We start from the raw sequence: 21,834 nt of genomic DNA on the forward strand, positions 1-21,834 counted from the left end.
CATTGCCCCCCCCCACCCCCCACCCCACTATGTTATTATCTACACATACTCACTTTAATAACTCTTGTAAGTTTGTAAGTAAACATTTCACTTTAAGGTTTACACCTGTTGTATATTCGGCGCATGTGACAAATACAATTTGATTTGATACTCCAGTGTAGTAGGTAGCGGTAATGCAACATATGTTGACTGCCAACCGCCGTTAATCCTAATTGAAGAAGAAGAAGAAGAAGTCTACGTGGTTGCTAGGGGTGTTAGAACCGGAAACTGAATAAAGCGTCCCTGGAAGCTCCATCAGCGGATTCTGTTTTGATATGTTGTGGTTGTTTATGTAGCAGACCCAGTGCAACTATTATACTAATTTGTAAGGGAAAATGTCGATTATAATCGCACTTGATTGATCTTACCCTTACTGGGACAGGGGAAGAACTTGTAGTTAGAAAGGTAAATCGTATACTTTTTTTGTCCAAGTTTAAGTTTCTAGCTAGCTAATATGCTAACGATAGCTAACTACAGTAACGTTAGCTAGCTAACGTTTTCCTCTGAGATGACACCATCCTGCCTTGATCTGTCAGGGAATTTAACGTTAGCCAGCTATCTAGCTAGTTATTCTAATTTAAACGGCCAAAGAGCTAATGTAGCTAACTAGCTCGTTAGGTAGCTAAACTGACGTTAGCCAACTACATTAACGTACTAGCTAGCTAAAAAGCAAAGTTAAAACTACTATACTGTAGTTTTAACTCGCTAAGTTAGCTAATTAATGTTAACTCCCGCTACCTCGTTTAGTTTTATATTGAAAAGGTTTCCCCTTTTAACTGTGGTAAAGGGTTCTTCATTCTGACTAGATACACTTAGCTAGCTAGCCAACTACTATAGCTAACGTTACGTGGATAGAGTTTGCAAAACCCAATAATAGCATAGACCTATATAGGCACTGGTGTAAAGTACTTACATTTTGTTTTAAATATATATATATTTATTGATATTTAAAAAAAAAAAACTTATTTTACCAAGTAAGTTGACTGAGAACACATTCTCATGTACAGCAACGACCTGGGGAATAGTTACAGTGGAGAGGGGGTGTGATTAGGTGGCCAGATTGGGAATTTAGCCAGGACACCGGTGTTAACACCCCTACGCTTACGATAAGTGCCATGGGATCTTTAGTGACCACATAGAGTCAGGACACCCGTTTCAACGTCCCATCCGAAAAACGGCACCCTACACAGGGCAATGTCCCCAATCACCTCCCTGGGGCATTGGGATATTTATTTTAGACCAGAGGAAATGGTGCCTCCTACTGGCCCTCCAACTACTTAAGTAGTTTTTTGGGTAATCTGTACTTTACTATTTATATTTTTGACAACTTTTACTTCACTACATTCCTAAAGAATGCTTAGCATGACTGGAAAATGGCCAAATTCACGCACTTATTAAGATCCCATGTCACCCATACTGCCTCTGATCTGGCGGACTCATTAAACACAAATGCTTCATTTGTAAATGAGCTACAGGTAGTTAGATTTGGGTATGTCATTTTAGGCGAAAATTGAAAAAAAGGCTCCAATCCTTAAGAGTATATTTAAAACCAAATACCTTTATACTTTTACTCAAGTAGTTTTTTACTGGGTGACTTTCACTTTTACTTGAGTCATTTTCTATTAAGGTATCTTTCTTTACTTTTACTCAAGTTCCACCACTGCCCATAGGACTGTACACACATAGAGGTCCCATATGGGATTTGGTTTGTAGTGATGCATGTGCTACTTGCAAATGCAATTCAACCTAGCTAAAATGTTCAAATGGCATCTACAACATGACTATTTCCCCCTTAGTAACCATGACAGCAGCTGCTGCTCTACAGATTGGAGACCAGCTGATCCTGGAAGAGGACTACGATGAGAACTATATCCCCTCTCAACAAGGTAGAGAGGAATGATACAGAAGGGGCAGTATGGCTCCCTTTATAGTTGACAGATCAGTAGACTGTACACTGCATTTCTGAAACAGAACTACACCAGCATGGTGCAAATTATTGTAGTGGGCATCAAACACATAGGCACGTCTCAAAACCAAGCAATGCTCTGTTTTACATAGACATCCTGTGCTTCATGACACATTCACTAACTTATTTTGGTTGTGTGAGAAGTCATGCAATGTTAGCTGGATATTTTCCTCACTGCTTTCTTTCCCTCCCCTGTCAGAGATCCACGAGTACGCACGAGAGATTGGCATTGATCCCAATCAGGAGCCGGAGCTCCTATGGCTGGCCAGGGAGGGCATTGTTGCCCCACTGCCTCCCGAATGGAAACCCTGGTAAGCAGGCAGGCGTCTGCCACTATACCAGAAATGGAGTCTGAACCTGGTGGCGTCGGTCGGTAACATCCACTCAAGTGAATTTTAAACCGAACACAAGTATTCTCACCTGTGTGGTGAATTTGTGTGTGGATGGTCAACATATTTGTAGAGGGGGGATGCTTTTTGTGCTACCCCAATTAATTGCAGTAAAACAGTACTTTTTATTTTATTTTTAACAGTACTTTTTTGATGGTGATTCATTAAGCAAAAATAACACAGATTTGGTCATACTGACTAGTCACAATCTCACCTTTCTCTTGCATGGATCAGTTGTGTCTTGGTCGGGGTCTCGATTCACAGTCTTTTTTTACTGTGATCTGAGTTTGAAGACACCTGACATTGACTCCATCTCTGGCCCCTAGCAGTGTATCAACAGTGGTAGACTGCCCAGTATTCCCAGACACCATATACACCTACAATCTACCTGTCAAAGGAAAACCTCTTACTCTCTAGATCTTTCCTAGCCGGCCTAGTTCAGGAAGTGGTTTCTCAAATCCCACCTATTAGTCCCACTGTTATTTTAACGTTCACTGGTCTCTTCTCCCTTCTCTGGGTTCTGAGGTGCTGAAGTGACCCCCTCCTCTCCCTCCTCTCGCAGTCAGGACGTGTCGGGGGATGTGTACTACTTCAACTTCTCCTCGGGCCAGTCCACCTGGGACCACCCGTGTGACGAGCAATACCGCAGCCTGGTAAAACAGGAGCGCGAACGAGCTGGCACCCAGCCCCACGGGCCCCCCACCACCGCCACTAAGAAGGAGAAGAAGAAGAAAAAAGACAAGAAGGAGCCAAAGAAGAAGGCGAAAGACCAAGAGCTCCTGAAGCCACCAGGAGTGAGTGGGTGTTGTTATGTTCTGAAATACACCAAGCGCATGAAGTGAGTCACAGATGTCTCAGAACTCTGCAGTGCTGTTGTGTGTAGATGTATTGGTCTGGAAATAACTTCAACTCTAAATAATGTCAAAGAAGCATGGCTATTCCACATAGTCAATGAGGCGTAGCAGAAAATACTGTAAATAGTAGAAAGGGAACAAAGTACAAAGATGAGGCCTTTAGAGTGGCTTGGCTGAACCAATACATTATTATATTATTGTCTTGGTCATCAACACGACAGTCACATACTCATGCTTGGTTGCTTCATGGCCCTGAGTTGCTAGGTGATAGAGTTATACCGATTTATATGGATTGTCATAGTGATAATAGAGTTGTAAACAAGTAATTGTCCTAAGTCATTCTCCATTTCCTATGTGTATCCTTTCTTAACAGTTTGTAAACAAAGGGGAAAGTTCTGTATTGAAGGAGAGCCAGACAGAAACATGGAAGGCCACTCTCGGATTACAGGGACCCTCTGCACCCACCCAGTCCCCTCTCTCCCCCCTGAACGCCCTCTCTAATACAGCACCCCCCAGCTTGGCTCCACTATCCCACCTGTCCACCCTCCCTCCTCTCACCTGGGCTGTATCTCCTCTCTCCCCACTGGGTGGGTCTGTCCGCTGCAGTAAGGCCCTAGCGGACGCCCAAGAGATCCTTGGCCTTTCTCCTGGCTTCTCCAGAGCTTTCTCTGACCCAGTCCCAGAGACTCAGCCTCCACCTACCTCCTCACACTCTCCCAACACCCCTGGGAGGGGGTTCGAACTGACTTGGGGGCTAGCGCCATACGATGAGGAATGGGACAGGGCAGTGGGGTTTGGCCTAGGGCCCACTGATGACACACAGAGCCAAGCTGATGCAGTTAGTCATGGTAGTATCGAGGGGGGAGCAGAGGGCTTTGTCACTGAGGAGGTGGTGGAATGGAGGGAGGCAGCAGAAGAGGGCAGGGAGAGCAGTAGTGATTTCAGTGACAAGGTGGTCTGTTTGGAAGTGGAGGTAGAGGAAGGAAAGGCTATTGAACCCCAATTGCCTTCATGTGGTCATTCTACACCTGTGGCAGTGATGACCGAAACATATGAGGGAAGAGAAAGCCAAGCCAAGCAGAAGGGAAAGTTCATCCCAGGAGTTCACTTACTTGATGCCAGGGACAGTGAGCAGGGCCTCATTACCTACCTGGCCCCTCTCTGTCTCTCCCCGGGGCCCATGTCCCCCTACCTCTCAGCCAAGAGACAGGGGATGGGAGAGAGCATGGCTGATCCCGCAGGGCAGGGCAGTGCAGGGAGTCGGCAGGTAGGACCACAGATTACAGACAGGTAATAGTAAAACAGGCTCAGAGCGTAAAGGAACTGTTGTAGTCATAGGAGAAGGATTGGTAGAAGCAGGTGAATGATGGGAGCAGTATACCAAATTTGACTCCGTGATCCTTGAATATCATGATGATTACTATGAACCTGACCACTCTCTATACAACAGATTTGTTCACGTGTGTCTCTCTCTGTCTCTCTCAGCCGTTGAGCTTGGCCCTTGGGCCTCTGCAGGCCCCATTGGGGAGCCTGGGGAGCCTTGCTCCTCTACGGGGTCTTGATGGCACAGCCTTAAGGGGGTCCCTGGGCAGCTCTGGAGGGCTGGAGTCCCTGAAGAGTCCGCTTGGGGTAAGAGCTTTCACCTTGACGAAAAATAATGATAGTTATGTACTGTATTACCTTTATGTTTATAGTGTGCTGTTCAGAGTCCTTAACCTTTTAGCTATCTCTCTCCACTTCCTCCCTCCCTCCCTCCCCCAAGGGTCCTCTCTCAAGCCTGGGGTCCAGCCTACTGGGAGGGCGACAGGAGGAGCGCGTGTCTTTCTCTCTGCCTGGGTTTGAGGATGATGAGGGTAACATCTCAGAGGATGAGCAGCTGGTACGTCTTTCAACTGGCAATGTGCATACCAGCCCGTTCAGGGCACTGTGAAGCAGAATGTTTGGAGAACAAAAGTGTTTCATTTGTGGAGTATACAGTGCCTTGCAAAAGTATTCATCCCCCTTGGCGTTTTTCCTATTTTGTTGCATTACAACCTGTAATTTAATTTCATGTAATGGACATACACAAAATAGTCCAAATTGGTGAAGTGAAATGAAAAATATTACTTGATAATTATTATTATTTTAAATAAATAAATATGGAAAAGTGGTGGGTGCATATGTATTCACCCCCTTTGCTATGAAGCCCCTAAATAAGATCTGGTGCAACCAATTACCTTTAGAAGTTACATAATCAGTTAAATAAAGTCCACATGTGTGTAATCTAAGTGTCACATGATCTCAGTATATATACACATGTTCTGAAAGGCCCCAGAGTCTGCAACACCACCAAGCAAGCGGCACCATGTAGACCAAGGAGCTCTCCAAACAGGTCAGGGACAAAGTTGTGGAGAAGTACAGATCAGGGTTGGGTTATAAAAAAATATCCAAAACATTGAACATCCCACGGAGCACCATTAAATCCATTATTCAAAAATGGAAAGAATATGGCAACACAACAAACCTGCCAAGAGAGGGCCGCCCACCAAAACTCACGGACCAGGCAATGAGGGCATTTGTCAGAGAGGCAACAAAGAGACCAAAGATAACCCTGAAGGAGCTGCAAAGCTCCACAGCGGAGATTGGAGTATCTGTCCACACTCCACAGAGCTGGGCTTTACGGAAGAGTGGCCAGAAATAAGCCATTGCTTAAAGAAAAAAATAAGCAAACACATTTGGTGTTCGCCAAAAGGTTTGTGGGAGACTCCCCAAACATATGGAAGAAGGTACTCTGGATGTTTTTCATCGTCAGGGATTGGGAAACTGGACAGAATTTAAGGAATGATGGATGGCGCTAATTAAAGGGAAATTCTTGAGGGAAACCTGTTTCAGTCTTCCAGAGATTTGATACTGGGACGGAGGTTCACCTTCCAGCAGGACAATGACCCTAAGGATACTGATAAAGCAACACTCGAGTGGTTTAAGGGGAAACATTTAAATGTCTTGGAATGGCCTAGTCAAAGCCCAGACCTCAGTCCAATTGAGAATCTGTGGTATGACTTAAAGATTGCAGGACACCAGCGGAACCCATCAAACTGGAGCAGTTTTACCTAGAAGAATGGGCAATAATCCCAGTGGCTAGATGTGCCAAGCCTATAGAGACATACCCCAAGAGACTTGCAGCTGTAATTGCTGCAAAAGGTGGCTCTTCAAAGTATTGACTTTGGGGGGGTGAATAGTTATGCACGCTGAAGTTTTCTGTTTTTTTGTATTATTTCTTGTTTGTTTCACAAGAAAAAATATTTTGCATCTTAAAAGTGGTAGGCATGTTGTATAAATCAAATGATACAACCCCCCCAAAAAATACATTTTAATTCCAGGTTGTAAGGCAACAAAATAGGAAAAATGCCAAGGGGGGTGAATACTTTTGCAAGTCACTGTAAGTTAGATGTATGACTGTGGTGCTGTTTGCAGAGTCCTCTTGGCTCGGCCAGACTGTTACAGAACTTGCACCTGGACTTGGATGCGTTGGGAGGAGGGCTGCAGTATGAGGTACACCACCTTCTTCACCATGCACAACAACACAGCACAAGAACATCAAATAGGGGTCATTCCACACTTATAACAGAACACACACCATGCTCAGAACGTTACATAGCGCACCTACCACTCACCTTCAACTGTGAACCATTTCACTGAAAATGTCTATTTTATAGCATAACCCCCTTAGGACTTTTCACCTACTTTCAACTCCATCAGTGATACCAGTGCAGACAAGCCCGTGTCATTATTACATTAGAAAACCTCTCTGTGTGTGTTGTGTGGCTAACAGGACAGCGAGGCCAGTGGAGTGGCCCCACCAGAGGAGAGGACAGAAGCAGAGCTACGGGACCTGGCCCTGTCTGGGGAGCACAGCCCTGAGCCCCCCCCTCAACAGGTAACACCAACACTACTGATGTGGCTCAATCTATTACGTCTCTCGCTGTCTCTTTCTCTCTTTTCGTCCCACTGTCAATCCTGTGGTGTATGTCCGTTGTAGGACTTTCTAGCAGTTTAAACTACACACTTAGATATATTGAACCGTCTCAAACTCATGACTATGCTATCAGATCACAAGATGCAGACCTAGACAGAACTGCTCTTGTGTACTAGATTGATTGCCTTGAACCAAAACCAACACTTGAGGGATGGAAAGTGTAAGCTATCATTGGGAAACGATGTAGGCCTGTTCATTCATTGAGACATAACATCTTTGTCATTTATCAACTCTCATAAGTGTGTGGGTGTGTGACTCTAAACACGTGTTTCGGTTCTTGTCTCGATCTCTTCCTGGTTGTGTAGCTGCTGTGTCAGTGGGAGCTGTGCTATGGTCACGGCTGCCACTGTTTCTTTCTGTTGGTCCTCTTGTCCTCATACTGTCACTGTTATTGCTTTGCCGTCTGAGTCGTTCATTTGATCACCCCTCCCCTTTGGTCTTAGGTCTTTCTGTGTATGTGTGTCTTTAACTGTGTACTTCCTCTGATTTTGTCACACTTCTCTGTGTTGTTTGTTGTTGTTGAGATGACTGTTCTCTTTCGATTACCTCTACCTACGGAATGCGTGAGTGGTTTGCATGCTGCTCAGGTCCCTGTGTCTTCTCCTTGTCACAATATTTTGTCCCCCCCTACTTTCTTTTTGTGTTTGTCTATGCACGCCTTCCCTCTCTTTCTCTCCGGGTGCCACCATCCTCCTCTTCCAACCAAGGACTCCCTTCGTGGACGCCACCTCCCCTCCTGCCCACCATGCGGAGGCAGCAGGGACTGCAGTAGTGCTGAGGTCTGCCCCCCTACCCCAGACCCCCAGCATGCTAAAACTAGAGACAGTGGAGAGGAGGAGGAGGAAGATTATGAGGAGGGGTGGGGAGAGGACGGAGATAGTGTGGTTGAGGAGGAAGGAGGTGAAGAGGAGAACCAGGGAGAAGAGGGACAAGCGAGTGAGAAGAAGAAAGGAGAGGAGGAGGAGGAGGGCAAGGACGTTGAGGCTGAGGTCAGTGAGGAGGTAGAGTGTGTAGAAAAGTTGGAGGAGGGAGAGGAGCAAAGTGATGAGGTCATAAAGAGGTGTGTAAAAAGTGAGGAAGGGAAGGAAGAGGGGACTGGTGACGTAGTTGAGAAAAGTGTGGAAAATGTCAATAAAAAGGAGGAAGAACAAGGAAGTGATGAAAAGATGGAGAGACATCTTGGAGAGCAAGAAGAGAGGGATGAGGTAGTAGAGAAATGTGTTAATGTGTTAAATGAAGAACTTGATAAACAGGTAGAGGAAAGAAATGAGCTGGTTGAGAGCTGTGTTAAAAGTGAGGGAGAACAAAAAGCAGAAGAGAGTGATGAGGGAGTTGACAGACGCAATACAAGTGAGGAAGAAGGAGAGGAAAAAGAGGGGGAACAGGAGGAAGAGAGTGATGAGGTAGTAGAGAGATATAAGGGGGAACAGGAGGAAGAGAGTGATGAGGTAGTAGAGAGATATATGAAAGAGATGGAAGGAGGCGATGAAGAGGAAAGTGAGATAGTGGGGGAGAGATATTTGAAAAGCAAGCATGTGGAAAGGAAGGAAGAGACTGTCAGAGACAGTGTAGAGGAGAAGAAAGAGAAGGGAGATGAGGATAGTGATGAAGTGTTTGAGAGGTGGTTGAAAGAGGAGGAAGGCAAAGAGGAGGCTGAGGAGGGTGAGAGGGAGGTGGTAGAGAGGTGTGTGAAAAGTGAAGAAGAGGTGGACGAGGAGGGTGAGAGTGAGGTGGTAGAGAGGTGTGTGAAAAGTGAGGAAGATGTGGAAGAGGAGGGTGAGAGTGAGGTGGTAGAGAGCTGTGTGAAAAGTGAGGAAGAGGGTAAAGAGGACAGTGAGAGTGAGGTGTTGGAGAGGTGTGTGAAAAGCGAGGAAGTGGAGGAGGGTAAAGATGAACCTGAGGAGCTGGAGAGTGAGGAGGCGGTAGAGAGGTGTGTGAAAAGCGAGGAAGTGGAGGAGGGTAAAGATGAACCTGAGGAGCTGGAGAGTGAGGAGGCGGTACAGAGGTGTGTGAAAAGAGAGGAAGTGGAGGAGGGTAAAGATGAACCTGAGGAGCTGGAGAGTGAGGAGGCGGTAGAGAGGTGTGTGAAAAGCGAGGAAGTGGAGGAGGGTAAAGATGAACCTGAGGAGCTGGAGAGTGAGGAGGCGGTAGAGAGGTGTGTGAAAAGCGAGGAAGTGGAGGAGGGTAAAGATGAACCTGAGGAGCTGGAGAGTGAGGAGGCGGTACAGAGGTGTGTGAAAAGAGAGGAAGTGGAGGAGGGTAAAGATGAACCTGAGGAGCTGGAGAGTGAGGAGGCGGTAGAGAGGTGTGTGAAAAGCGAGGAAGTGGAGGAGGGTAAAGATGAACCTGAGGAGCTGGAGAGTGAGGAGGCGGTAGAGAGGTGTGTGAAAAGCGAGGAAGTGGAGGAGGGTAAAGATGAACCTGAGGAGCTGGAGAGTGAGGAGGCGGTAGAGAGGTGTGTGAAAAGCGAGGAAGTGGAGGAGGGTAAAGATGCACCTGAGGAGCTGGAGAGTGAGGAGGCAGTAGAGAGGTGTGTGAAAAGCGAGGAAGTGGAGGAAAGTGACAAGGTCTTCGAGAGATGCTTGCTGAGTGAGAAACGAGCTAGTGAAGGAGTGGAGAGCAGTGAGGAGGAGGTGGAGGGGTGCGTCAAAAGCGAACGAAAGGAAAAGGAAGGAGATAAACTTGAAGAAGACAGCGATGAGGTGGTGGAAGAAGTGCAAGCCTCACCGAAACCTAAAACATCCACAAGCTCAGACGAAGTAATCGAGAGATTTGAACCACAAACGGTTCAAGTTCGGTCACTGGGGCTGAAAAAGAAGATAGCGGACCTTAAACGAAGTGACAACATGGAGGTGTATGTGGGGAAGAAGAAGAATGTGCCCAAACAAAGCCCTCTACCAGCAGAGGTAGGGGTTTGGTGTGCTTTGACCATGTCGTGGCCCCTGCCCTGTGTGCTCCCCCTCTGCATGCACCTCCGCCCCTCTCTCAGCCAAAGGAGACACCGATCCACTCCCTGAGGGGCTGTGTCTGTCCCAAGTCCCAACCCTGGTGAATCCAGCCCCCCATGGTCTCCCTCGCACATCACATTGGTGTCTTTGGTCTTTACACACATTTTTTCCAGTCCAGTCAACCTCCAGCCGTTGGGCTTCTAACACTTCAGCCCCTGAGGACTGGAATAGTCTGGCCCCCTGTTGCCAGTTTTGCCTCCATCCCTCTTCCTCCAGAGCTGAGCACTGCAGCCCCATCCTGTCAGCCAGCCCCAAAGGCAGGCCCATCCTCTTCTCCAGCCCCAAAGGCAGCCCTATCCTCTCAGACAAACCTCTAGGCAGCCCTGTCCTCTCAGACAAACCTCTAGGCAGCCCCATCCTCTCAGTCAGCCCCAAAGGCAGCCCTATCGTCTCAAACAGCCCCCTATGTAGCCCCATCCTCTAAGTCTACCACCAAGGCACTCATCCTTTCATCCAGCCCCCAAGGCACCCCCACCCTCTCAGATAGCCCCCAAGGCACCCCTACCCTCTCAGATAGCCCCCAAGGCACCACCACCCTTTCAGATGGCATCCCCACCCTCTCAGACAGCCCCCAAGGCACCCCCACCCTCTCAGACAGCCCCCAAGGCACCCCCACCCTCTCAGACAGCCCCCAAGGCACCCCCACCCTTTCAGACAGCCCCCAAGGCACCCCCACCCTTTCAGACAGCCCCCAAGGCAGCCCTGTCCTCTCATTCCAAACTTGCAGTACTGTAGCCTTTGTTTCTCTGTCTCTACTACCTGCTTGACCAGCCATGTGTTTGCGTGGTATGGGAATTTTGTCTAACTCTTTGCCTCTTGTCTGCCAAAGCTTTGCTCATCAAGCCATGGGATGTCTGCTCTGTGCTGTTGACTAGTGTTTTGTCCCTTTGCTGCTGTACTTGCTTTGCCCTACTACGAGAGCCTTCATAGTTGCTGTGTGTCCTCCTGTGTGACTGGGTGTGTATTGTTGAGAATGGCAGCATACATCCATGTTGTCTGTCTGTCTGTCTGTCTGTCTGTCTGTCTGTCTGTCTGTCTGTCTGTCTGTCTGTCTGTCTGTCTGTCTGTCTGTCTGTCTGTCTGTCTGTCTGTCTGTCTGTCTGTCTGTCTGTCTGTCTGTCTGTCTGTCTGTATGTACAGTGTTGAGGTGATACGGTGGCACTATGCTTCCTGTCAGTGACTGAGTGTGTGTTTACATCAGCAGTCCGAGGCCAGCGAGCACATGGAGGTGGCATCATCCTCCACCAAGGACCTCAGGGTACTTTTTATGGCTTGACAACATGCTTTATAATGTAACATTTAAACAGATATTATCAAGGGGTGTGTTTAGTAAAGACTAACAGTGTTGTGTTCCATTTTCCCTTTAGTCTGGTTTTGGCTCCAAGTTGTCAGAGAACGTCCTGGACCTGAAGGATCTCTCCCCTGCTCTTAGTCCACTCTTGCAGGTACCACACTCTCTCCTCCTCTCCTCCTCTTCCTCTCCTTTTTCTCCCTCGCTCGCCCCTCTTCACCCTGGCTCTCTTCACCTCCTTCCTCTTCAGCTACAGTCTCTCCTTCCTCACTCGGATGTTCTCAGTCACGGTGGTTCTCTGTAGAGTCTGTAGGCACAGTTTGTACCATTTTTTTATTTTGAGAGTAACACTCACATCATGCCACATAGAGTTAGATGTTAGCATTTGCTATTCATCTAAAAAAGTATATATTTTCCACAGGAAAAAGAGGGCAAAGTGAAAGTCTGTGCGGCAGAGGAGAAGGAACGGAGGAAGAGGGCAGAAGCTGCAGAGAGGTTGGCAGACAAGACTTTCTGATTCTGATAAATGCCCATACTTCAGTGGAATGTCCTCTCTGAATTTGAAACACATTGTGATACAAGCCTATTGTCACTGTCACTGGTGCAGTAGTATGTCTCTCGCAGATCTGCAGTCTAGACCTGAGCCAAATCATTTATCTGACTTCCCTCCCTCCCTCCCTCCCTCCCTCCCTCCCTCCCTCCCCTCTCTCTCTCCCGGCCCCCACTCCTGCAGGCGTCTTCAAGCTGCAGGCAGGGAGGATCCAGCAATGGAGGACAGGCACCCCAGCCAGTCCAGTGAATCCCAACAGGACACAGGGTCCTCCCATTCTGAGCCGGAGCCCCGGCCGCGGGCCGAGGGGGTCAGCACCAGCGCCAGCCTAGGGGTGCCGGGGGTTCAGGGGGTCAAGCGGCCTGACACCACCAGAGGCCGCCTGGTTAGGAGCCCCCACGCCCACTACAAGGAGGAAGCCCCCAGACAGGGGGAGGGCAGCAGAAGGGCCCAGGAGGAGGAGAGGGACAAGGAGAGGAGGGAGACTGAGAGGGAGATGGAGGAGGAGAAGGAGCGTGCGCTGCGGGAGAGGCAGGAGAAGGTGCGCCTACTTCAGGAGGAGCTGAGGCGGGAGGAGGAAGAGGAGGAACAGAGGCTGAAGGAGGAGAGCGAGGAGAGGGTCAGGTAGGCATCTAAGCAGCAGGCCACGGAGTGGTCAACCTCCCTCAATCTCCACTAATGTCCACTTTTATAGTAGTATTTGTGAGCTGTGATGCTCCCTGTGATTGTGAGAGGATATGACTCAGTGTTGACGCTTAGGGCTGTGTGACAGTGCTGGTTATCTCACCCGCTGCTGTGTGTGTGTTCTGGTCCTGACCGGTCTTCCAGGAGCCTGAGGGAGAGGCTCCAGAGTAAGGGGAGGGAAGAGGAGAGCAGGCTGAGTGTGGAGTCTGAAAGCAGGCTACTGGAGCTGAGGGAGATGGCCCGGAGGGAGAGAGAGAACCAGCAACGCAACGTCAGGTGACTCATCTCATCTCTCTCTACAATTCATCCATCTGCTTAAGCACACACACACACAAACACACACACACACACACACACACACACACACTTATTCGCATGACAGCAATCGCCCTGGAGTGCTCCAGTGACCCTTAGATCACATGCCCAGCGACCATAGCCGTATTAATATGACACTACTTCACATAACTTTTCTGTGCTAAGGCAATACTATTCTCACTACACATACAGTAGGTATACCATACCGCTTGGCCACTGGAGAAAAACAAGACAAAAAAAATATTTGAGCTAGAAATGATTGTGTGTGCGTGCTTGCTACGTTCGCGTGTGTGTGTGTTGTTTTTATCAGGGAGGAGGGCGAGGCGATGCTAAGGCAGCTGTGTGCCACCCTGGAGGCGGAGCGAGAGAGGATAGAGGCCCAGAGGAGGCGGGACCTAGAGCGACTGAGGGAGGAGTCAGAGGAGGAGCTACATGCGGAGAAGCGGAGACTGCTTGGGGAGCGGGAGGAGCAACTCGACTCCCTCAAACAGGAGGTGGGGGAAGGGGAGGGGGAGGTGGGAGAGTGGTGATGGGGATCGGAGAAGGGAGGGGTGGAGGTATAGGAGAGGGGCCTTCCAATACACATGTGTACTGTCTGGACTCATGTGTTTGGGTTTTTGTTTGGGGAATACGTGGAGGGAGTCTAGGATAGTGTGGTGTGTGTGTCACACAGATGATGGTTGAAGACAGTGTGTTGTTGTCTTAGGGGAGAAGCAGTGCCAGTGAGAGGCGGAGGGAGTCGAAGAGCCCTCGTAGCCCAGAGCAGCATCTAGCAGAGTACCAAAAAGAGGTGATAGAGCACACACACACACACACACACACACACACACACACACACACACACACACACACACACACACACACACACACTACTTCCCACCTTTGGTACACAAAACCTTAGCCCCTCTTCTCACTGACTGCATATACACATATTACCATAACAGTATGTCAGTCTAAACCCTATAGAGTGTTGTGGCATTATGTATCCCTCCCACTCACTGTCTTGGTCCAGTTGGGAGACGTGCTCCAGGAAGTGAGGGAGGAAGTGCAGCGTGACCACGGCAGGAAGCTGGAGCAGCTCAAAGACGACCACCGCAGAGAACTCAACTCAATCAGAGACAATCATCTGGACCAGGTGAGACACAGTTCAAAGGTCACAGCTTCTTGTAACAGGCCTGCTGCTAACTCATTATCTATTTGTGTGTGTGCGTGTGTCTGTGCGTCTGTGTGTGTGCGTCTGTGTCTGTGCGTCTGTGCGTCTGGATGTGTGTGTGTGTTTGTCCTCCAGGAGGCTGTCCAAAGGGAGCAGTTGCTGTGTGCCCTGCAGGAGGAGAGAGATCGCCTGCTGGCCACCCACAGCGCCCAGCTGGAGAGACTCCGTACACAGCTAGACTCCCAGCTCTCCAAGACCCGCCAGACACACACGCGCAAGGTGAGGACAGAGAGACACACACGTGCGGCACGAACACACACACACACACACACCGTGTATCATCTCCAAACACCTATGTCATCCCTTAGGAGGTAGAGATTCAGGAGCTGGGGGACAAGCTGGAGCTGAGGGCCAGAGAACTGAAGACCCAGGAGGCAATACTGAAGACCCAGGTAGCCAATCAATCACTGTTGCACTGATATGTGTATTCATGACTACCTGGGAGACGTAGGGATGGCCTAGGCTATGGAATGGAATGAACTGTATGTGTGTGGTTGGGCACTGTTGATTAAAGGACATACACGTTTGGCACTTTTCAGGCAGCGAATTTGAAGAAGAGGCGGCAGCAGCTTGGGGAGGAAGAGGATGAGATAGACAGAGGAATAGAGGTGAGGATTCATCATCATCGTCATCACCTCTGTCTTCGTCATGCTGTAGATTTTAAGCCTGTGATGTTTTCAGGCTCTGCCTGGAGTCATGCAGGAGAGAGATGGACTGCGAGAGGATCTGGAGAGGGTGGAAGGACAGAGGGACAGGGCGAGGCAGGAGGCGGAGAGAACGAGGGAGGAGAGGACCAAAGTGAGAGACGAGTTGGAGAGAATTAGGGAGGAGAGGGACAAAGCGAAGGAGGAGAGCAGGAGGATGAAGGAGGAGCGGGACCGGCTGGAGAGCAAGGTGGAGCTGCTGCAGGAGCGCTGTGATCGGCTGTGCCGCAGAGTCAGGTACACACACACACACACACCTGGCCTGTTAGTTGGGGTCAACCTCCGTTCACTCCTGTTTTATTGTCAACTTGCAGCTGACAGTAGCATGTCTTTCAGACTTATTGGGAGACTTCATGTCTAGCTTGCCAGACTACTGAGCTCTTTGTCAAGCGGTTGATCTAGTCATCAAATCAAACTGTGTTAGTCACATGCACCGAATACAACATGTGTAGACCTTTCAGTGAAATGCTTACTTCCAAGCCCCTAACCAACAATGTAGTTCAAAAAATATGAATAAGAATAAGAAATAAAAGGAACAAGTAATTACAGAGCAGCAGTAAAATAACAATAGAGAGACTATAAACAGGTGGTACCGGTACAGAGTCAATGTTTGGGGGCTCCGGGTAATTGAGGTAATATGTACATGTAGGTAGAGTTATTAAAGTGAGTATGCATAGATAATAACAGAGAGTAGCAGCGGTGTAAAAGAGGGGGTGGGGGGGGCAATGCAAATAGACTGGGTAGCCATTTGATTAGATGTTCAGGAGTCTTATGGCTTGGGGGTAGAAGCTGTTTAGAAGCCTCTTGGACCTAGACTTGGCGCTCCGGTACTGCTTGCTGTGTGGTAGCAGAGAGAACAGTCTATGACTAGGGTGGCTGGAGTCTCTGACACTTTTTAGGGCCTTCCTCTGACACCGCCTGGTATAAAGGTCCTGGATGGCAGGAAGCTTGGCCCCAGTGATGTACTGGTCTGTACGCACCACCCTCTGTAGTGCCTTGCGGTCGGAGGCCGAGCAGTTGCCATACCAGGCAGTGATGGAACCAGTCAGGATGCTCTCGATGGTGCAGCTGTTAAACCTTTTGAGGATCTGAGGACCCATGACAAATCTTTTCAGTCTCCTGGGGGGGAATAGGTTTTTGTTGTGCCCTCTTCACAAGTGTCTTAGTGTGTTTGGACCATGTTAGTTTGTTGTTGATGTGGACGGTGTTGGAGTCGTGCCTGGCCATGCAGTCATGAGTGAACAGGGAGTACAGGAGGGGACTGAGCTTGTCCTGCGTTGCATATAATCAATGTGGTGCCTGTTAATTTATCATCGAATCACAGCCTACTTCACCAAACAGGGGATGATTTAACAAAAGCACAATCGTTGCACGAATGTACCTAACCATCAACATCAATGCCTTTCATAAAATCAATACACAGAAGTATATATTTTTAAACCTGCATATTTAGTTAAAAGAAATTCATGTTAGCAGGCAATATTAGCTAGGGAAATTGTGTCATTTCTCTTGCGTTCATTGCACACAGAGTCAGGGTATATGCAACAGTTTGGGCCGACTGGCTCGTTGCGAACAAATTTGCCAGAATTTTGTGTCATTATGATATAACATTGAAGGTTGTGCAGTGTAACAGCAATATTTAGACTTAGGGATACCACCCGTTCGATAAAATACAGAGCGGTTCCGTATTTCACTGAAAGAATAAACGTTTTGTTTTCAAAATGATAGTTTCCGGATTTGACCATATTAATGACCAAAGGCTCGTATTTCTGTGTTTATTATAATTAAGTCTATGATTTGATATTTGATAGAGCAGTCTGACTGAGCGGTGGTAGGCAGCAGCAGGCTCGTAAGCATTCATTCACACTTTACTGTGTTTGCCAGCAGCTCTTAGCGATGCTTGACACACAGCTCTGTTTATCAAGCCTATCAACTCCTGAGATTAGGCTGGCAATACTATAGTGCCTATTAGAACATCCAATAGTCAAAGGTCTATGAAATACAAATGGTATAGAGAGAAATAGTCCTATAATAACTACAACCTAAAACTTCTTAACTGGGAATATTGAAGAACTGGGAATATTGAACCACCAGCTTTCATATGTTCTGAGCAAGGAACTTAAACGTTAGCTTTTTTACATGGCACATATTGCACTTTTACTTTCTTCTCCAACACTGTGTTTTTGCATTATTTAAACCAAATTGAGCATGTTTCATTATTTATTTGAGACAAAATAGATTTTATTAATGTATTATATTAACTTAAAATAAAAGTGTTCATTCAGTATTGTTGTAATTGTCATTATTACAAATATATATATATATATATATATATATATATATAAATATATATATATATATATATATATATATAAATATAAATTGTCCGATTAATTGGTATTGTCTTTTTTTGGTCCTCCAATAATCTGTATCGGCGTTGAAAAATCATAATCGGTTGACCTCTAGTCCCAGGGTCCTTAGCTTATTGATTAGCTTTGAGGGCACTATGGTGTTGAACGCTGAGCTGTAGTCAATGAATAGCATTCTTACAAAGGTGTTCCTTTTGTCCAGATGGGAAAGGGCAGTGTGGAGTGCAATAGAGATTGCATCATCTGTGGATCTGTTAGGGCAGTATGCAAATTGGAGTGGGTCTAGGGTTTCTGGGATAATGGTGTTGATGTGAGCCATGACCAGCCTTTCAAAGCACTTCATGGCTACAGACGTGATTGCTACGAGTCGGTAGTCATTTAGGCAGGTCACCTTAGTCATACTAATGGTTCAATGTTATTCCAATGCCAGTACTATTTCAGTTACTAACATATGATTTTATTGCAGTGATCTGGAGCAGAGTGAGATCAAGAGGCCTACTACTAGACTGGACAGAACAAAAGAGGAGAGGAAGGAGGAGAAGAATAGCGAGGCACCGCCCTCTACTGCTGGACGGGAGAAAGTGCTGCATGTGGAAGATCTGAAAGAACCTCCTGTCTTAGACGAGTATGTGTGTGTGTGTGTGTGTGTGCGTGTGTGTGTGTGAGAGCATGCATGTTGCACCCTTCTATCCTGACTAACTTCTATGTGTGTGTGTGTGTGCCTGTGTGTCTCTCTCTTCCCTCTCCCAGCTTGCGTCAGTATATCTCCTCTGAGGGGCTGTCCCTGCAGAAAGCCCGGCGCTTCCTGGAGAGGGAGAGTGGTCGTCTGAGTGAGAGACAGGCAGTGCTGCAGGCAGCTCAGGCCCAGTCCAGCTCCTCTCAGTACCCCAACACCACCAGCCACGCCCAGGCCACACAGGAGATGTACAGGAACCTGCAGCAGGTACGTGTAAGTGTGACTCCCTTCCTTATCCCTTATAGACTCCTACACTCGGCCCTAGTGCCCTTGTGTTGAACATTCATGAAGTGAGAGAGTATGCATGACCTCCGTATGTAACTGTCCCTGGATCATCTTTCTCTCTCTCTTTCCCCCACTCTGTCTCTCATTTCCTCTTCTCTTCCTCAGGAGGCCAGTGACGTGGAGGAGTTGAGGGTGACTGTGCAGAGGGGGAACTCGCTGCTACGCAGGAAGGAGGAGCGACTGCAACAGCTAGAGAGCTCCGTAGCTGAAGAGGTGCTGTTGTACTACACCATAACACGTTTATATACCACATATCCTGCCCCCTGTACACCACTTGTACTACATACCATGCCAATAATGTTAGACATACTGGAATAGCTAATAAACACACTATACACTGAGTGGACAAAACATTGAGAACACCTGCTCTTTCCATGACATAGACTGACCAAGTGAATCCAGGTGAAAGCTATGATCCCTTATTGATGTCACTTGTTAAATCCACTTCAATCAGTGTAGATGAAGGGGAGGAGACAGGTTAAAGAAGGATTTTTAAGCCTTTAGACAATTGAGACATGGATTGTGTATGTGTGCCATTCACGGGGTTGCTGGGCAAGACAAATATTTAGGTGCTTTTGAACAGGGTGTGGTAGTAGGGGCCGGGCGCACTGGTTTGAGTGTGCCAAGAACTGCAACGCTGCTGGATTTTTCACACTCAACAATTTCCTGTGTGTATCAAGAATGGTCCACCACCCAAAGGACATCCCGCCAACTTGACAGAACTGTGCGAAGCCCTGGAGTCAACATGGGCCAGCATCCCTGTGGAACGTTTTCAGCACCTTGTAGAATCCATGCCCTGACGAATTGAGGCTATTCTGAGGGCTATTAGGAAGGTGTTCCTAATGTTTTGTAACACTCACTGTATGTATGCTTTTACATTTTTTCGTAACATTTTGGTCATTTAGCAGACACTCCTATCCAGAGAAACTTAGTCAGTGCATTCAACTTAAGGTAGTTAGGTAAGACAATCGCAAACCACAGTCATTGTAAGTAAAACTTTCCTCAATTAAGCAATGATCAGTGAAATCAATGATAGTAAGAGAAAACAAGTGTTAGAGTTAGAGGCAAGTACAAAAGTATGGAATTCGTTTTTTCTCTTGCTTTATCTTGCCCAGGTCTCCCCTCATCACTACTATGATGACCAGGACAGACTGGCGACTGATAGGAAGGTGGCCTTCGATGTGACTGAATCAGATATGAGCAGCGTCAGCAATGGCCTGGATGGCCCCGGTGAGAGAGACAGACATACTGGAATATTCATAGCAGGCCTGTACTCCTCCTCTGCCAAATTATTATCATACTCTCTCTCCCTCTTTATCATTCCTCCTTTTTTCCCCCTTTCACCCACTCCTTCCTCTCTTTCACACCTCATCCCTTGTTCTTCATGTTTTCTGACATTGCCTCCCTTTCTCTCTTGCGCTGTCTCTCCCTCTGTCTTTCCTTCTCTATCTCTCCTCTCCAGGTGAGGAGCCCACAGTGCCAGCTAAGGTGCAGCACTTAGCCGAGTCGCTCCAGCACATCTCTGGCCAGCTCAGCACAGTCCTGGGGGCCCTGGGCTCCCTGACCCAACGCCAGACCCCTTACCAGCCTCTCCCCCTACCCCTGCCCCTCTCCCAGCCACGAACCCCCACCTCAATGCCTCTTTCACAGCTCTCCATGCCTCTGTCTGGGCCCTCCTGGGCGTGGGCTCCTCACAGCACCTCCATCCAGCCACGGGGTTCTGAGGACCTGCTCAACAGCCGCTGGGCCAAGCTCTTCCCTGGTACATCTCAGCCAAAGAGATTCAATATCATATATGTTATATTAAATATGTGTTCTATTTAATTATGTGGTCTGAAGAACTCTGTTCAGGGTGAGTTGTTAGTTTATTGGTTTAACAAGACTTCACTTCTCTTTGTCCCTTCTTCCATAGGGGCTCCTATTGAGTCCATAGCCACCAGTTCCTTGAGGACACATGCGCTTTATTCAGGGTACAGTCCTGCAAGGTAAATTTGAAAATTATTTGTTATAACCGTCACTCATCCCTTTCACAGTAGTCTGTCTTGTTGAAGGAAGGTACTAAAGAAATGTGTGTTTGTGTGTGTTAGTGAGCAGGCTCGTAATCTGTCCTCCATGCAGCCTAAGGCAGTGGAGATGGATGGCCAGAGGCTACAGGGTCTGATCGACGGCAACAAGAGATGGCTGGAGACACGCAGGAAAGATCCCAGTGTGTATCCTTCTGTAAAAATGCTCACACATTACCACATTGCACAACTTATAATGGAGCTTGGTTCAGTCTTGTAAATGTCCTTAACAGGTTTTCATCAGACCTCTGTTCACGCGTTATCGGACCCCCCCAACTATGAGTGGACTGGTCCAGCTGAGCCTGGATGACAACAACCAGATTAAAGTGTACCATTACTAAAGGGGGGTGGGTGAAGTTACATACGGCGCAAGGATCAACACAAGCAGATATAGATGTACTGTTACTGAAAAAGGGCTAAGGACAGGGGTGGGTTTTTAAAATGAACTTTGAGTAATGCAGGGATCCCTCTAGCTCTGGTCCAGGGAGTTATTAGAGGAACCCCCTTGACTATGTGTGAACCAAAGGAACACCCTGGACCAGAGCTAGGATTCCTCTACAACCAGATTTACATATCAGACTACTGTAAGAAATATTTTTAAGACGTCTGTCCTCTGGTGAACTCCGCTTTAGCTGTGATTGTGTTACAGAAGAGTGAGCGGACACGGGACTGTTTCAGTGGACTCTGTCATTTTATTCCATTGGCATGCAAGGGTGAATAGCTTGGGAGTATGGAGACAATAGTCCCGTAGTCAACAAATCAGTTTGTTTCCCAATTTTTTGGCCTCTAGCTATTTAAATGTTTCAAAAGCAGATTGCATAGTTGTTACATATACAGTAGGTGCTTCACTTTATTAGGAGAGACATCTTGAGGTTGGAGTGAGATACTGTTGATAGCTGACATAAGCCTCATAACTGATGTGATAAGTGACTAAAGATCATTGTCATGGTATCAGGTTGTATAAGAGACATATCACTCATTCCGCTGTATGAGAAGTTCAAGCCATACCATAACCACTACAAGAGCAAGACAATGACTTGAGGGATTCACAGTCTATGAAATTCTGGTAAGAGGGACTCTTCCAGTGTGTTTTACTGTGCAGCTAGACGTGTAATGTTTACCATATTTTTTTATAAGAAACATTTTAATAAAATGTAAAGTGGTGTATATTCATAATGCCAATGTCAAACATTCATTAAAAAGTAATCACCAGGGTTGTGTTCATTGGGACACCCAACAGAATGTGTTGTGACTTTTTGCAACTAAAATTTCTTGGACAAGTTCAGGTTGTCAGTTACCTTCCGTTTCGGTGCCTAATGAACACAACCCAGTTCTGGATTTCCTCTTCATCCT

At 47.4% G+C, this 21,834-nt stretch overlaps 1 protein-coding gene across 1 annotated transcript; it reads left to right on the top strand.

Annotated features, from left to right (window-relative positions):
- Positions 1 to 283: 283 nt before the first annotated feature.
- On the top strand, positions 284 to 21,830 carry LOC120018648 (centrosomal protein of 164 kDa-like). Its single transcript, XM_038961847.1, has 31 exons — positions 284 to 444; positions 1,836 to 1,925; positions 2,205 to 2,316; positions 2,957 to 3,188; positions 3,622 to 4,515; positions 4,734 to 4,877; positions 5,011 to 5,127; positions 6,702 to 6,779; positions 7,060 to 7,164; positions 7,971 to 10,276; positions 10,488 to 10,678; positions 10,785 to 10,975; positions 11,473 to 11,529; positions 11,639 to 11,716; positions 11,984 to 12,057; positions 12,296 to 12,736; positions 12,941 to 13,072; positions 13,422 to 13,605; positions 13,818 to 13,901; positions 14,124 to 14,543; positions 14,633 to 14,716; positions 14,864 to 14,932; positions 15,006 to 15,265; positions 17,864 to 18,022; positions 18,148 to 18,340; positions 18,524 to 18,631; positions 19,534 to 19,648; positions 19,881 to 20,180; positions 20,331 to 20,403; positions 20,506 to 20,628; positions 20,726 to 21,830. Exons 2-31 carry the CDS (start codon positions 1,841 to 1,843, stop codon positions 20,820 to 20,822), a joined length of 7,506 nt encoding a protein of 2,501 aa, XP_038817775.1. The 5' UTR covers positions 284 to 444; positions 1,836 to 1,840; the 3' UTR covers positions 20,823 to 21,830.
- Positions 21,831 to 21,834: the final 4 nt, after the last annotated feature.

The sequence above is a fragment of the Salvelinus namaycush genome, chromosome 23, assembly GCF_016432855.1.
Source record: "Salvelinus namaycush isolate Seneca chromosome 23, SaNama_1.0, whole genome shotgun sequence".
Classification (NCBI taxonomy): Eukaryota; Metazoa; Chordata; class Actinopteri; order Salmoniformes; family Salmonidae; genus Salvelinus; species Salvelinus namaycush.

What these genes read in the sequence shown, in the direction of transcription:
- LOC120018648 (XM_038961847.1), top strand. Translation starts at nt 1,841, where the DNA reads ATGACAGCAGCTGCTGCTCTACAGATTGGAGACCAGCTGATCCTGGAA. An exon ending in CCTCCACCAAGGACCTCAGG is followed by an intron (nt 11,530 to 11,638) that starts GTACTTTTTATG and finishes TTTTCCCTTTAG; the next exon opens with TCTGGTTTTGGCTCCAAGTT. An exon ending in CTGGGCCAAGCTCTTCCCTG is followed by an intron (nt 20,181 to 20,330) that starts GTACATCTCAGC and finishes CTTCTTCCATAG; the next exon opens with GGGCTCCTATTGAGTCCATA.